This window comes from Hemitrygon akajei, chromosome 7 (genome assembly GCF_048418815.1).
Source record: "Hemitrygon akajei chromosome 7, sHemAka1.3, whole genome shotgun sequence".
Classification (NCBI taxonomy): domain Eukaryota; kingdom Metazoa; phylum Chordata; class Chondrichthyes; order Myliobatiformes; family Dasyatidae; genus Hemitrygon; species Hemitrygon akajei.
In genome coordinates this window covers 162,676,445-162,693,707 of record NC_133130.1, presented here as the reverse complement: position 1 = coordinate 162,693,707, position 17,263 = coordinate 162,676,445, and the positions used below count along the sequence as shown (strand labels likewise).

Genomic DNA, 17,263 nt, shown 5'->3' with positions numbered 1-17,263 from the left:
TATGCAGGCCCCCAAACAGAAGTGAGGATGTGGCCTACAAATTACAGTGGAAGTTAGAAAGTGCATGTCAAAAGGGCAACGTTACAAAAGTCATGGAGGGGGGATATTCAGGTACATTAGGAAAATTAGGTTGGTACTAGATCACAGTGGGGGATTTTCTAGAGTTCCTTTGAAATGGCTTTTTAGAGCAGTTTGTGGTTGACCCAGTAGTTGATCAGCTATTCTGGATTGGGTGTTGTGCAAAGAAACAGAATTGATTAGAGAAAGATTAAGGTAAAAGAACCCTTAGGGCCAGTGATCAGAATATGATAAAGTTCACCTTAAAATTTGAAAAGGAGAACCTAAAGCCAGCTGTATCAGTATTACAGTGGAGTAAAGGGAATCACAGAGGCTTGAGAGAGAAATTGGCCAGAATTGATTGGAAAAGAACGCTGGCAGGGATAATGGCAGTGCAGCAATGGCTGGAATTTCTGGAAGCAATTTGGAAGGCACATGGTATATACATCCCAAAGAGGAGGAAGTATTCTAAAGGAAAGATGACAAAACTGTGGCTAACAAGAGAAGTCAAAGCCAACAGAAAAGCCAAAGAGAGAGAATAAAATAGAGCAAAAATTAGGGGGAAGTTAGAGGATTGGAAAGCTTTTTAAAAAATAACACAACAGAAGGCAACTGAGAAAGTCATTAAGAAAGTAAAGATAGAATACAGAAGTAAGTGATATTAAAGAGGTACCAGAGTTTCTTCAAATTCAAAAAGTGTAAAAGAGAGGCAAGAGTGGATATTGGATGGCAGGAAATTGATGCTGGAGAGGTTAGCACTGGGGTCGATGAAATGACAATGAACTGAATAAGTATTTTGCATCAGTCTTTACTGTGGAAGACACTAGCAGTTTGGTGGAAGCCTCTGCTCTAATTGGCTTATCTACACATTGTGTCAGGAAACCTTCCTGAACACACCTAACAAACTCCACCCCATCTAAATCCCTTGTGCTAAGAAGCTTAGATGGGGTTGGAGTTTGTTAGGTGTGTTCAAGAACTGAATAAGTACAAATGATATTTTGCATCACTCTTTTCTTGAAAGACACTAGCAGTATGGTGGAAGTTCCAGGTGTTGGGGCATGAAGTGTGGGAAGTTACCATAACTACAGAGAAGGTTCTTGGGAAACTGAAAGGTCTGAAGGTAGATGAGTCACCTGGCCCAAATGGTGTACACCCCAGAGTTCTGAAAAGGATGGCTGAAGAGATTGTGGAGACATTAGGAATGATCTTTCAAGAATCACTAGATTCTGGTATGGTACCGGAAGATTGGAAAATTGCAAACGTCACTCCACTTTTCAGAAGGGTGAAAGGTGGGAAAAAAAAGAAACTATTGACCAGTTAGGCTGACCTCAGTGGTTCTGAATTTGTCCGAAGCAGTTATTAGGGATGAGGTCTCAGGGTACTTGGAGGCACATGATAAAATAGGCCGTAGTCAGCATGGTTTCCTCAAGGGAAAATCTTGAGTGACAAACCTGTTGGAATACCTTGAAGAAATAGCAGGCAGGATAGACAAAAGGAAAATTGGTTGATGTTGTTTGCTTGTATTTTCAGAAGGCCTTTGACAAGATGCCACACGTGAGACTCCTTAACAAGCTATAAGCCCATGGTATTACAGGAACAACTCTAGCATGAATAAAGCAGCCTGATTAGCAGGAGGCAAATAAAGGGCGCCTATTCTGGCTGGCTGCTAGTGACTAGTGGTGTTTCACAGCAGTCTGTGTTGGAACTGATTCTTTTTATGTAATATGTCAGTGATTTGGATGATGGGATCGATGGCTTTGTTGAAATATTTGCAGACAATATGAAGATAGGTTGAGGGGCAGATAGCTTTGAGGAAGTAGAGATGGTACAGAAGGACTTAGCCAAATTAGGAGAATGGGTAAAGAAATGACAAGTGGAATACAGTGTCAGGGCATGTATGGTCATACACTTAGGTAGAAGAAATGAAAGGGTTAATTATTTCTAAATGGAGAGAAAATACAAAAAAAAACTGAGGTGCAAACGGACTTGGGAGTCCTTGTGCAGGAATCCCTAAAGGTTAGTCTGCACATTGAGTCTGTGGTGCGGAAGGCAAATGCGATGATAGCATTCGTTTCAAGACAACTAGAATATAAAAGCAAGGATATAATGTTGAAACTTTATAAAGCACTGGTGACGCCTCACTGGGAGCAGGATTGGGCCCCTTTTGTTAGAATGGATGTGCTGAAACTTGGAAGGGTTCAAAGGAGGTTCATGAAAATGATTCCAGGATTGAATAACTTGTCATATGAAAAATGTTTGATGGCTCTGGGCCTGAATGCACTCATTCAGAAGAATGAGGGGTGACCTCATTGAAACCTATTGAATGGTGGGAGAGTCTAAGACTAGAGGACACAGCCTCAGAATAGAGGGGCATCCTTTTAGAACGGAAATGAGAACAAACTTCTTTAGCCAAAGTGGTAAATTTGTAGAATTCTTTGCCACAGGCAACTGTGGAAGCCAAGTCTTTATATATATTTAAGGCAAGGGGCTGGTAGATTCTAGTTTGCTTAGGGGATGAAGGGATATGGGGAGAAGGCAGAGACTGGGCCTGAGGAAAATTGGATCAGCTATGATGAAATGGAGCAGACTCAATGGGCTAAATAGTGTAATTCTGCTCCTATGTCTTATGACCTGGTCCTTTCATTCTTTTGGGGTATGGACCCTTTTGTGCAATGTCAGCATTCATCCACTCTTCCCTAATTGCCCATGAGAAAATGATGTTGAGCCACTACCTTGAATGGCTACAGTTCTTCAGGTAAATATATTCCTGTATGCTGTTAGATAAGATGTTGCAGGGTTTAGGCAGAGTGACCATGAAGGATTGCTGAGATATTTTCAGGTCAATATAAGGTGTTCCAATGCACCACCTGTTCTAGTTCGTGGTGGCAGAAGTTGGACATTGTACTGTGTGTGGGTTGTGAGAAATCTGGGAGACTGGAGGTTGCAGCTTCTGAGAGAACATATTAAGGAAATGAAACTGCGACTTGACCTTCATCTCATACAAAGCTTGGGTGTGTTGTGGATCGTGTGGAGGGCTGTCAGAGGATGCAAAACTGGGCTGAGAAGTGGCAGATGGAGTTCAACCCAGATAAGTGTGAAGAGGTTCATTTTGGTAGGTCAAATATAATGGCAGAATATAGTATTAATGGTAAGACTCTTGGCAGTGTGGAGGGTCAGAGGGATCTTGGGGATTGAGTCCATAGGACGCTCAAAGCAACTGCGCAGATTGACTCTGTGGTTAAGAAGCCATACAGTGTTCCAATTTATGATTGACAGATGTTTTTATCTTCTCCATTTTGTAAATGTACATTGTAATTTCCATCCATGCATGTAAGGTTGGGCTCTCCTGTGATAACCATTTCCTAATAAGAGTCTTTTTACCAGCCACCAACAGTATATTCATTAAATATTTATCTTTTCAACCATTCTTGAGGTATATACCCAGATATATGGTCTTACTTTCTAAGGGTATTTCACATTTAAAGATGTCTTGTAGGGCACTGTGTATCCCACTCCAATAGTCTTTGATAACAGGGCATTCCCAGAAAATATGATAATGGTTTGCATTTTGATTTCCACAATTTCTTCAACAAACAGGGAGGTTACTATCAAAATGGGATTTCTAAGAGGGTGTAATAAAATATCAAGTTTTTCCATCCAAATTCCCTCCATTTCTGTGAACTGGTACACTTCCATTGATACCTCCATATTATTGTTCATTCTTCCTCAGATATAATTATCCCTCCTTCCTTCTCCCATTTTGTTTTAATGTATGAAGTCAAATGTGTTTTAAGATTTGACAAACCCTTATGCACGCTTGAAATGATTCTACTACCGTTATCTGAATTATATGCTTTTCTAAATAGCTCTATCAAACATGTACTTGCCTTGGTTACAGTTTTAACTGTCCTATTAACATATTGTCGCATCTGTAAATGCAGATAAATGTCTTGTTTTTCTAATAAGTGTTGCTCTTTAAGCATTTCGAAACTGAACAGTGTTCCTTCTTTCATTATATTGCAAAGAACTGTTATTCCTTTAGGTGTTCAGTCCTTAAATCTAGCATCCAGTTTATTCGGCGTAAAATCTGAGTCATATGCACACCATCTAAGGATTGCAATATCTCCCTCTAGTTTATATTCTTTTATAATAGTTTTCCATATTTTAAGAGTCCATTTCACCCATAGGTTATCAATAGTATTTATGTACCTTTGTAGGTTGTTATCAGCCAAAATTGCCTGAATGGGGATGGGAAATACCCACTCCTCAATGTTTTTCCATTGAGTGTCATATGATGGGTTGCACCAACATATCACAGCTCTCAACTGTGCTGCAAAATAATAATCTTTAAGAGAAGGTAGGCCCCATCCTCCCTTTTCCTTGGCTAATTGCAAAGTTTTGAGACGAACTCTAGGCCTTTTACCTTGCCAAATATATCTTGATAACATTTTGTACCATTCATTGAATTGATTTTGATTAATCTCAATTGGTAGGGTCTGAAAGAAATATAATAGTCTGGGCAGTATATTCATTTTAATAGATTCAATCCTTGAACTGAAATTTAAAAAAGGAATTGGGTCCCATCTTGTTATATTTTCCTTAATTTTTTATATATAGGCTGATAATTGCATTCTGATAATTTTGCCAAATCTTTTGGCATAATGATGCCCAAATATTTGAAAGGCTCCGTAACAGGCCAATTTATGCTCTGTCCCTTTCATAGTAATTCCCCTGATATCTTCATTTTGTCTGATGTATTGAGCTAATGGTTCCAGATATAATGCGGAGTAGCGGTGACCATGCACAACCCTGTCTCATGCCCCTTTCTAGGGAAAAACTATTTGATAAATATCCATTGATTTTAATCCTAGCAGTAGGGTTCTCATATAGTGCCTGTATAGTTTTAATAATTGTGTCTTGGAAACCAAATCTATGTAAAATTCTGTAAAGAAAATTCCAATTAACCCAATCAAATGCCTTTTCAGCGTCCACGCTTATCACTATTGCTTCAATTTTGTTTTTTGTATATGATCCATAGTGTGAAGTGTCCTTCGTTTATTGTATTGTGTTTGGTGTTGTTGTATAAAACCTGTCTAATCGATATGTATCAGTACGGGTAGAAACTCTTCTAATCGTTTGGCCATGATGGAGGTAAATAATCTATTATATACATTAAGAACGGATATTGGTCTAAATGACTCATTCTATTTTATCCTTGCCTTCTTTCGGTATAGCTGAGATTATCGCTTCCTTTCAGCTGGGTGGCATTTGTGCCTTTTTTAGAGCCCAGTTCAGTGTGGGGAGTAAAACAGGAATTAACTCATTTTTAAATTCTTTGTACCACTCTGCCGTATACCCATCTGATCCTGGTGACTTGCTTAACTTAAGCCTACTAATCGCAGCTTTTAGTTCAACTTCAGTTATGTCAGCAGTCATTGTTCTATTTTGTTCTTCGCTTAAAGTGGGTAACTCTAGAGAATTCAAGAAGGTGTCAATTTGGGTTATGCTTCCCCTTGGAACTTTGGAATATAAAGTTTTATAAAACACTCCAAAAGCTTCTTGAATTTCACTTAGCTTTTTTTTTAATCATTTTTGTTCTTGGATTCCTAATTCAATGAATTGTATTTTCTGCTATCTTTTTTTCAGTTTTCACACCAGTATTTTCATAGACTTAGATCCACTTTCATAATGTCTCTTTTTCAGAAACATTAAATTTTTCCTGATTTCCTGTGTAGCCAAACTATTAATTTCATTCCTAATTTTTTTAATTTCCTCTAATGTATCCTGTGCCAAATTCAATTTGGTTTTTTTTCTAGTTCCTTCAGCGTATTTTGTAATTCCTAAATGTTTTATTCCTTATTTTTTTGTTATATGAAGATATTGCTATAATTTTCCCTCTTAAAACAGCCTTCAGAGAATCCCATAGAATGGGAGGTGAAACCTCTCCATTATCATTGAATTCTAAGTAAAGACCAATTTCTTTTTTTAATTTGTTCCTTAAAGTAGGGATCATTGAGTAGACTTGAATTTAGTTTCTAAATAGTATTCTTTGGTTGTAGGTCAAAATCAACAGATAAATATATAGGTGCATGGTCACTTACATCTATTGTCCCAATTCCACAGGTGTTTATTTTGTCTTTCTCTTTTTAAAATGTTATGAAATAGTCTATTCTTGTATATATAGAATGGGGGGGGGGGGGGGCAGAATCATGAGTGTAATCCCTTCTGTCGGGGAAAAGGTCCCTCCATATATCAATTAGACCAACATCCTCAAAAAGTGTGTTAACTTTCTTATGTAAGGATTTTGTTTCATAGGTTTTTCTATTGGAAGAGTCTAACTTTGGTTGTAATTGTAAATTTAAGTCTCTCCCACATAGCAGGAGAACTTCTGTTTCTGTTACCATAATATTAGTAATTTTCTGAAAGAAACTAATATTACTTCCTGGGTGTGAGTATATATTCAATAGAGTAACTGAATTTCCGTCTATATTCCCCCTTACCAGAATATATCTGCCCTCCTTATCTCCCATTTCAAATACTTTTATAAAAATTTATCTTGCTTGAGATAAGAATAACAACTCCTCTCCTATGTCCTGATTTATATGAGGAGAAAAACAAATTAGTGAAGCCCATCCGTTTTAGTTTTCCATGCTCATTATCACAAGTGAGTTTCCTGTAAATATACTACATGGGCTTGTTCTTTTTTCATTTTGGATAGAATTCTACTATGTTTGATTGGATTTAACAGCCCATTGACATTAAAAGAAATGAATTTTACTCTGTCCTTAGCCATGTGTATTTATCTGTCAATATATCATTGAAATTAGCAGAATAAAACTTAATTATCTACTCCCTGGACAATTAAGAACCAAGAAACGCGAATAATAAAAAAAAGGCAACGAAGGTGTGATTCCAAGGCTGAGGTCTCTAGTAGATTACCCTGGGTTGAGCTAGAGAAAACGTCTAGTTGTGGGGGATAGCCCCTCCTAGCTGTGAGTTGAGGGCCCCCATTACAGTACCCATAAAAGTAATTGAATAAATCTATATCCATTACATAGAAAAGATTTCCCTGTGTGTTCCTCCCATATACATATTATCATTTAGGTGGGGAAAAAGGAGTGAATGAATGAATAAAAAAGAATAATTGAGTAATATAAAATCCACATTATAATCAGTATTTCTTGAGATAGGTATATCACCGTCTATTGTTGCTTCCGTTTAGCTTCTCAACACAAGAACCTAATGGCTGTTCTGGAGGGGCGAGGGCTGTCTTCGGAAAACTCCCAGTCTCTTCCGGATATATTTCTCTCGCCCTCCTCCCATCCCCTGCTTTCTTGACTCTCTCACTATTTCCCAAGCGGAACGGGATAACTGGTCAGCCAGGCTTTCCCTCGGTTTGATCCTGCTGACAGGCAGCCATCTGTTCTTCATATCTGTAGTGGCCTCTTCCGCTGTCTAATACAGTTGGATCCCATCTTCATAAAACACCCGCAGTTTAGCAGGGTTTGAAATCTAATCTTTCCTTGCTTTAATATTTGCTTTATTTCAGAGTATTCTTTACGTCTCTGCAGGACTGCCGGGGGGTAAACTTGATCGAAATATATTAATTTACCATCCAAAAACACCCTCGTTTTACCCCAGGCCCTTCGTAGAATCTCCGCCTTGGTATTGTATCAAAGGAATCTAAATACTATTTAGCGTGGCTTATCTTCTCTGTCTCCAGTAGGCTGCTGGGTGAGCGCATGATGTGCCCTCTCAATTTCAGACTCCATAGTCGAAGGAATCTCCAGCGCGTCCCGTAGCAACTTTCCTACAAACTCCATCGTAGACAAACCCTCCGCTCCTTCGGGAACATTGTATATCCTGATATTTTTCCGTCGTGATCTTCCCTCTGGGTCAATGTTTACTTTTTGTTGATTTAATATTTTTATCGTCTTTCTTAATATCTATTCCACATTTTGCACACAATCTTCCACCTTCTGAGTCTGTGTTTCCGCCACCGCTATTTTTTGATTGATGTTGGCGAGCTCTGACTTGATATCATTTAGTTGCTAATTTATATCTTTTTGGAACTCCCGTACCTCTTGCAGAATTTTTATCATATTTGCTGCTTTGCCTGAACGAGGCCCATCGTCAGCCTCACTACGACGCATTTGGGTAGGAGAGCTGCTCGCAGCACCTCTCATCTACAGGCTCTGCAGTGATGGTTTTTTTTATCTCCATTCTTTTTCCCCATTCTTGCCCCCCTTATCAATTCAGATATTTTTGAAAGATCTTGTATGGGTAAAATATGCAATTTTCCAGAGGACTTAAGCTGCCATTCTGGAGATGACGTCACCGGAACCTTCCAAGCCCTTTGCACTTAGAGCACTCCCAATCTAGGTTAGGAAAATTTAAATCCTCTACAAAGACAACCCTATTATTCTGTGTGTAACATGTTGGACAGTAATACGGTTATCATGTTAAAAGGTGCCAAATTTATTGCATATTTATTGAACTATTGCCATGATGCTTAGGTACAGTGAGTTCATACCACTATGATTTTGTTGCTAAGCTTATTGACAAAGAGTAACATCAGATGTGAGATAAATTTCTTCATTCATTTTCATGCATATGCATATCTGCACCTAGAAGCTCAAAGGCATCATGGGTTCTTATCCATTGTCTTAATTCATTTGGAAACTCTTTAGTGAATTATAATATTACACTCTACTGGCTTATTTCATATCCCCAGGAAATTCATATTGGTACTAATGAATAAGAGCTATTCTTTTTTCCATTCCTGACATGATATGCATGTGAAGGCTGCCAAGCCATCTTCATTCCCCAGCCAGTAATCTTTCTTTCTTTTTAAATCTTCTTATTAATTTTCAAACAAAATATAAGAAGAAAAACAACAAATACAGAGAGCTTGAGAGTACATAATTAATATGGCTGGAATGCAAATACAAACAGTTAATAACACAGATGTAATAACCTCCCAAACTCATACTGTATTACAAAAGTGGAAACCTCCCCCCCCCCCAAAAAAACAACAGCTAACCTAACCGACATGGGCTATTGTGTCATATCAGGTATGCACAGTAGTGTCAATAACTCCACACCTCTATCCAAATAACTAAAGGTGATAAGAAAAATGTTCGGGAAAGGTCAGTTTAACTCATATGAAAATGTTGAATAAATGGTCTCCAGGTTTCTTCAAATTTGACCAAAGGGTCAAAAATGACTCTTCTGATTTTTTTCTAAACTCAAACAAGATATAGTTTGGGAAAACCATTGAAAAGTAGTTGGGGGATTAATTTCTTTCCAGTTCAGTAGAATGGATCTTCTAGCCATTAGTGTGACAAATGCAATCATCTGCCGAGCTGAGGGGGATAAATAACTGTTATCCACCATTGGTAAGCCAAAAATTGCAGTGATAGGATGAGGTTGCAAATTAATTCTCAAAACTGTTGAAATGTTTTTCCAGTATTTTTCCAGTATTTCCAATATCTTTCCAGTATTTTTGCAAGCAAGGGCAAGACCAAAACATGTGGGTCAAAGAGGCTACTTCAGCCATTCATGGTTGGTGCGACTGTAACAAAACCCAATCTCCCTTGGGATCAATAAAGTATGTCTGTCTGTCTGTTCAGAATGGTATCTATCACAGATTGGATTAACGTGAGAATAAAATTGAGCAAGATGGTCCTTAGACATATGGGCCCTATGTACCACCTTGAATTGTATTAGGGCATGTTTGGCACAGATAGAAGAGGAGTTAACTAACTGTAAAATTTTCTCCCATTGAAGTTCTTTTTCCCATTCATTCTTAATTTTATCTGACAACCTTGGCTGTATTTTCATGATCATATTATAAATGACGGCTATTAAACCCTTCTGATAGGGATTTAAACCTAGAATTTTTTCCGTAATGTCAATTGGGCATGAATTCAGAAAGTTCTAACATATTATTCAAAAAATTTCTAATTTGTAAATATCTGAAAAAATGGGCTCTAGGCAAATTATATTTATTAGACAACTGTTCAAAGGACATGAAACAGTTATCTAAAAATAAGTCACAAAAACATGTTATACCCCTCGTTTTCCATAGCACAAAAACTTGGTCCATAACAGAGGGCTGAAAAAGAAAGTTAGATATAATAGGGCTTGATAAGATAAACTTATTCAAACCAAAAAATCAGTAGTCTTTATTGGATAACTAGATTCTACTGCTGTGTGGCTAGACTTGGAACTCCTGTCCAGGATTATAACTAGCTGCTTCAATCTTCAAGCCTCACTGATCTCTGGAGACAGCCAGAGTCCTGGACTGCCTCTCCTGTCTTCTCCTTCATTGATTCCGGCTGTGTCTGACATTTCCTTTCTTAAATTAATGTTAGCACACTCACAATTGCTGTTGCTGTCACTTATAGTAAGTGTATACTTAAATTCCTTTGGATTGATCTTGATAGTCTCATGAGAGATATACGGTACTGTATATAGGCCTGAGTCGACGGAGTAGTTAGTGGTAGTTTCACTTTCTTCCCCTCTTTTCCAAAAGGCTAGGTTTTGATTAACCCACTTTGGTACACTAGAATTTCAGGACACAAAAGTTGTCTGATTTTCTGCATTAGGGTCATAGAAACTTACAGCACAGAAGGAGGCTATTTGGCCCATATGGTCATACTGGGAAAAGGTGAGAACTGATTTTGCAGATGTTAGAAGCAATGTGTAACTATCTTCTTTCTTCTTAACCCCATCACCCCTATTTACAAATTACAATAGTGTGTAGTTTGTGTCAGCCCAATTAATAGCAAATTTTTAGCAGAATTTTTCTGTGGAATATGAAAATATTACAGAACTTGCATGCAACATTCTTATTAAAATAACTGGCTATCAAGCAAAATGCTCAGGTTTCTTGTGTTGTTAGGTTCATTCTGGAACATCGTGTAGCTTGTGAAATCGCATTGTACTATGTTCTGCACATCACAAAACAGAGGAATAAGAATGCTATTCTCCGGTTACTGCCTTCATTGGGTGAGTATCTGCACTGACAAAAAGGCAATTATTTTGGGATGATTCCTGCCAGCTCTGCAATAAAGTTAATAAATAAAACAATGGTTGATCTTGTGCTTCTGTGCTGTAACGTCTCAGAGGCACAAATATAGGAACATAAGTTAAAATTTCACTGTGACCATATGGATTTTCCCAAGATGCACTGATTTCCTCCCACATTCAAGATAGATGAGTGACTGTCAGGAGAGGGAAGGGAGAATGTCAGATTATGGAGAGCATCCCTGCGGCCATCCACTTCAACAATAAGTACTTCATTTTGAGTACTGTTTGGTGGGAAGCAGCAGCGGCACGGAATCTGACCTTGTGACTCAGAAGGATAGGGAACTGAAGAGGATGGCAGCAGTAATAGGGGACTCTATAATAGTCAGGGGGACAGATAGGTGATTCTTTGGCCACAGAAAGGAAAACATGGATGGTAGTTTGCCTATCAGGTGCCAGGGTCTGCAATGTCTCTGAACCTGTCCATATTATTCTGAAGAGGGAGGGTGACCAGCCAGAAGTCATGGTACATACTGCTACCAATAGGTAGAAAAAGGGTGTAGGTCCTGTAAAAAGAATACGGGAAGTTAGGAAAGAAGTTGAGAAGCAGGACCTCAAGGGTAGCGATCTTGGGGTTGTTGCCTGTTTCATGCGACAGTGAGGATAGGAATAGAAAGAGGTGGCAGATAAACGTATGGCTGAAAAATTGGAGCGGGGGCAGATGTGACCTGTACAAAAGGGTTAGGTTTAGGGGTGTGACAGGGACCAATATTCTTGCAGGCAGGTTTACTAGAGCTGTTGCAAGTGCTTTAGACTAATACGGTAGGGGGCAGAAACCAGTATGATAGAGCTGGAGGATGGGCCACCAGGTTTACAAGTTGATGGTGGATGTAACGTGAATGTAGGGAAGGACAAGCCAATTTGCCAATTGACAAATGCAGACAGAGCACAGAGTTAAATTATACCACAGGTTCAAAATTCAAAAGGGCAAAGAATGCGGGACTGAAGGTGCTGTATTTAAATGTGCATAGCATTCGGAATAAGGTAGACACATTATTGCAGATTCATCGATATGTCGTTGTGAAAGAAGGCCATAGGTGAAAGCTATGGAACATCGCAGGGTACACTTTGTACCGAAAGGACAAGCGGGAAGGCAGAGGTGGTGGTGTGGTCTGTTGGTAAAAGATGGAATTACATCTTTAGAAAGAGGTGTCATCAGATCAAAGAATGTTGAATCTTTGTGGGTGGAGTTAGGTAGTAGTGAGTGGGGTTTAAAAAAACCCACTACGGGTACTGTCTCCAAATAGTAGCCAAGATGTGGGGTTGCGGTTGCAACGGGAGCTGGAAAAGGCATGTAATGAAGATAATGACACAATTGTAATGTATGCAAGTGGGTTAGAAAAATCAGGTTGGTGTCGGTTCACAACAGAGGAAATGTGTTGAATGCCTATAAGATGGCTCTTTAAAGCAGCTTGTGCTTGAGCCTATTCAGGGAAAAAGCTGTCTTAGTTGGATGTTGTGTAATAGCCCAGATCTTATTAGGGAGCTTAATGTAAAGGAACCCTTAGGAGACAGTGATCATAATATGATTGAATTCATACTACAATTTTGAGAGGGAAAAGCATACGTTACATGTGTCAGTATCGCAATGGAGTAAAGGGAATTACAGAGGCACGAGAGAGGAGCTTGCCCAGTTGGATTAGAGGAGGATACTGGCAGGGGTACAGGCAGAGCAGAGATGGCTGAAGTTTTTGGGAATGGTTCACAAGGCGCCGTATAGATATGTCCCACAATGGTGGGAATTATTAGCTTTATAAAAAATGTTGATTGACAGAAACGGATTAAGTGTTTATATCGAGTGATGGATACCTAGAATGCCCACCTCTGCTGGGGTGGCAGCGGAGGCAAATATGATAGAGGCATTTAAGAAGTTCTTTGATCAGCACATGAGTATGCAAAGGATCGTGGACATTGCGTACACAGAAGGGATTATTAGGCATTTAATTACTGGATTAATTAATTCAGCACAATGACACAGGCCAAAGAGTCTGTTCCTGTACTGTACTGTTCTAAATCCTATTCATCTTTTATCAGGTTGTGGCTCAACCTCCATTGCTCTAAAGGAAACAATCCACATTTGTCCAATCTCCCTTTAATGTTGAACCACAAACAGTGGAGGTCCCAGTACTGATCCTTGCAAACACTATGAGACATAGGGTTCCAGTCAGAATAACACCCTTCCAAGCATTACCCTCTACTTGCTATGGCCAAGCCATTTTAGAACCTGGAATAGTACACCATAGGAGCAAGCTTTTTGGTCCACAATGTTGCGCTCAGCTCATTAAATTAGTTATCATATGCCCATTAAACTAATCCCTTCAGATTATACAGTTTCCATATCCTTACAATTCCTGCACATTCATGTTAGAAACATAGAAAACCTACAGCACAATACAGGCCCTTAGGCCCACAAAGTTGTGCTGAACATGTCCCTACCTTAGAAATTACTAGGGTTACCCATAGCCCTCTAGTTTTTCTAAGCTCCATGTACCTATCCAAAAGTCTCTTAAAAGACCCTATCGTATCTGCCTCCAGCACCGTTGCCGGCAGCCCATTCCACACACTCACCATTCTCTGTGTAAAAAAAACTTACCCCTGACATCTCTTCTGTCCCTACTCCCCAGCACCTTAAACCTGTGTCCTCTTGTGGCAACCATTTCAGCCCTGGGGAAAAGCCTCTGACTATCCACACAATCAATGCCTCTCATCATCTTATACACCTCTATCAGGTCACCTCTCATCCTCCGGCGCTACAAGGAAAAAAGGCCAAGTTCACTCAACCTGTTTTCATAAGGAATGCTCCCCAATCCAGGCAACATCCTTGTAAATCTCCTCTGCACCCTTTCCACATCCTTCCTGTAGTGAGGCCGCTAGAACTGAGCACAGTACTCCAAGTGGGGTCTGACTGATGAACACCCCTATTGTGTTTGCCTTCACTGGCACCCTAGGCAGCACATTTCATGTCCCACCATTCTAAAAATACTTGCACCACATATCTGCTTTGAACTAACTTTCCCCCCCCCCCCCCCCCCATCTTAACTGCATGTCCTCTGGCATTAGATATTTCACCTGTCTGTCTGTGCCTCTCATAATACTAGAAAGCTTTTATGAGATCTCCCCTCAGCCTCTGCTGTTCCAGAGAAAACAACCCAAGTTTATCCAACCTCTCCTCAGAGCAATTTTGAATCCAGTCTACCAGGTCACCATAGATCCCATATACATGAATATTTTGGGACCTTGTTGAATGTTTTTGTGAAGTCCATGCAGACAACATCCACTGTCCTACCCTAATCAATCATCTTCCTCAATTCCTCAAAAATATTAAATTGAGTTTATGAGGCAGGACCTCCACTACACAAAGCCATACTGACTATACCTGAGTACATGATTTTCCAAATATCAATAAATCCTGTCCTTAAAAAATCTTCTGCGATTTTCCTACCACTGATGTAAGGTTCAGCAGCCTATAATTTATTCCAATTTCTCTTCTTGAACTAAAGAACTGGTTATTCTTCAGAAATCTGGATCATTACCTATGGCTGAAGCAGATACAAAGATCTTTGTCAAGGCTCCAGCAGTCCCGCTCTTGCCTGCCTCCTTTGAGATAGATCTCCTGGCCCTGGGGTCTATAGCCTGAATGTTTTTCAAAAGACCCAATGCCACCACATTAGTAATATCAACATGGTCTTCCTCATGACCTTGATCTCACTAACCTCCATGTCCTTTTCCTTGGTGAAATTCATTTAAAATATTAGAGTTTGTTTTTATATAACTGTTGAGGCAGTATTTCTAATCAGCATTTGGGATATAATAACTCAGTTGAGGCAGTATTTACAATCGGCATTTGGGGTGTATCCTTCTTACTGAAATTATAAGTACGTTTTAAAAATTAATTGAGACTAACTGGTTAAATGTTCTTTGTATTTCATTGCAGTGGAAACCTACAATGGCATGGCATTTAGCGACATTTTCTTACACCTATTCACCAGCCATTTAACTCTGTTGACAGAGGAATTTGCTGAGGAGGACTTCTGCACTGCTCTTTTTGATGGCTTCATCCTTGCAACTTTCTCCAGGTAAAACAAAATGAAAAATGTGAATCAAAGAATATTTTATAACAAGGTCTGCAGTTACAGAACAGTTACTGCAGCTCAGGTTGAAGCTTTGTAAAAATTGAAGTTAAAAGTAGTTTTTGTGGAGTATAACATAAATGATCTCTGTCTAGAGTCTTTCTATATGTAATTGAAGGTGATCGTGTTTTTGGAGTTTATGGGATTCATTACCTAACAGAATTATGAAAGTACTTTTAATTGTAAAATAAAGGGTTAGGGTGTAGGTGGTTTGAGTAAATTTCTCTCCACTTCCTGGTGTCAGAGTCACGGTAAGAAAAATGGTTGAGATTTTCGGAGGGTAATCTCAGCCTGGTGCATTCCTGCAGGATTTTCTCAGAGCAGTATCCTCAGTTCAGTGTAACAGGTCTTATGTGTAACAGTGTACTAGGTGGTGAAGAAGGCAAATTCATTTCTAGAGGAATAGAGTGTAGCAGCAGGGATGTGATGTTGAGGCTCTATAGGGCACTGGTAAGACCTCACTTGGAGTACTGTGTGCAGTTTTGGGCTCCTTATTTAAGAAAGGATGTGCTGACGTTGGAGAGGGTTCAAAGAAGATTCACTAGAATGATTCTGGGACTGAGAGGGTTAACGTATGAGGAATGTTTGACCGCTCTTGGACTGTACTCCTTGGAGTTTAGAAGAATGAGGGGGGACCTCATAGAAACATTCCGAATGTTGAAAGGCATGGACAGAGTGGATGTGGCAAAGTTGTTTCCCATGGTGGGGGAGTCTAGTACGAGAGGGCATGAATTAAGGATTGAAGGGTGCCCATTTAGAACAGAGATGCAAAGAAATTTTTTTAGCCAGAGGGTGGTGAATCTGTGGAATTCGTTGCCATGAGCGGCAGTGGAGGCCAAGATATTAGGTGTATTTAAGGCAGAGATTGATAGGTATCTGAGTAGCCAGGGCATTAAAGGTTATGGTGAGAAGGCGGGGGAGTGGGACTAAATGGGAGAATGGATCAGCTCATGGTAAAATGGTGGAGCAGACTCAATGGGCCAAATGGCCGACTTCTGCTCCTTTGTCTTATGGTCTTACCTGGCTAAGACCAAAGGGTTTTGGCCTGAAACATTGACCGTCGCTCTCCATTGATGATGCCTGAGCTGCTGAGTTCCTCCAGTATTTTGTATGTTACTCTGGATTTCCAGCATCTCTTAGAACATAGAACATAGAAATTTACAGCACATTACAGGCCCTCCACAAAGTTGTGCCGACCATGTAACCTACTCTAGAGACTGCCTAGAATTTCCCTAGCGCATAGCGCTCTATTTTTCCAAGCTTCATGTACCCATCTAAGAGGCTCTTAAAAGACCCTGTTGTATCCGCTTCCGCCACTGCTGCTGGCAGTGCATTCCACACACCCACCACTCTCTGTGTGAAAAACTTACCCCTGACATCCCTTTGGTACCTATTTCCAAGCATCTTAAAATTATGCTCCCTCGTGTTAGCCATTTCAGTCCTGGGAAAAAGCCTCTGGCTATCCACACGATCAATGCCCCTCATCATCTTACACAGGTGGCCCCCGTTTTTCGAACGTTCGCTTTACAACACCTTGCTGTTACGAAAGACCTACATTAGTTACCTGTTTTTGCTAACAGAAGGTGTTTTCTCTGTTACAAGAAAAGGCAGCACGCGATAAGATAAAAGGCAGCATGTGCCCCGAGCAGCCAAGCTCCTCCCCCAGAACTGCATTCTAGCCGCCATAGCTTAAACACATGCTTTATGTCGATTTATTTTGTGCATCCATTAGCAAGATGAGTGCTAAAGTATCAGAAAAGCCTAAAAGAGCTTGTAAGGGTGTTACACTTAGTGTAAAACTAGACATAATTAAGCGTTTCGATCCTGGTGAACAAAATAAGGACATTGTCCGCGCTTTGAACCATTCGCACTATTTATACGCAGAGAGAAAGAATCTTGAAAGCTGCCGATGTTACTGTTGGTTCTGCTCGTAGCAAAATGGTCTCTTAGTTGGCATCCAATAATGGATAAAATGGAAAGTCCAT

General features: G+C 39.7%; 1 protein-coding gene across 2 annotated transcripts in view; it reads left to right on the top strand.

Annotated features, from left to right (window-relative positions):
* Positions 1 to 17,263, top strand: part of nelfb (negative elongation factor complex member B) — a 93,913-nt gene that overhangs the window by 58,280 nt on the left and 18,370 nt on the right. For both annotated transcript variants that reach the window (XM_073052441.1, XM_073052440.1), the window contains exons 10-11: positions 10,964 to 11,070; positions 15,083 to 15,224. In XM_073052441.1, the coding sequence (XP_072908542.1) occupies positions 10,964 to 11,070; positions 15,083 to 15,224 (249 nt within the window). The remainder of the gene's footprint in view (positions 1 to 10,963; positions 11,071 to 15,082; positions 15,225 to 17,263) is intronic.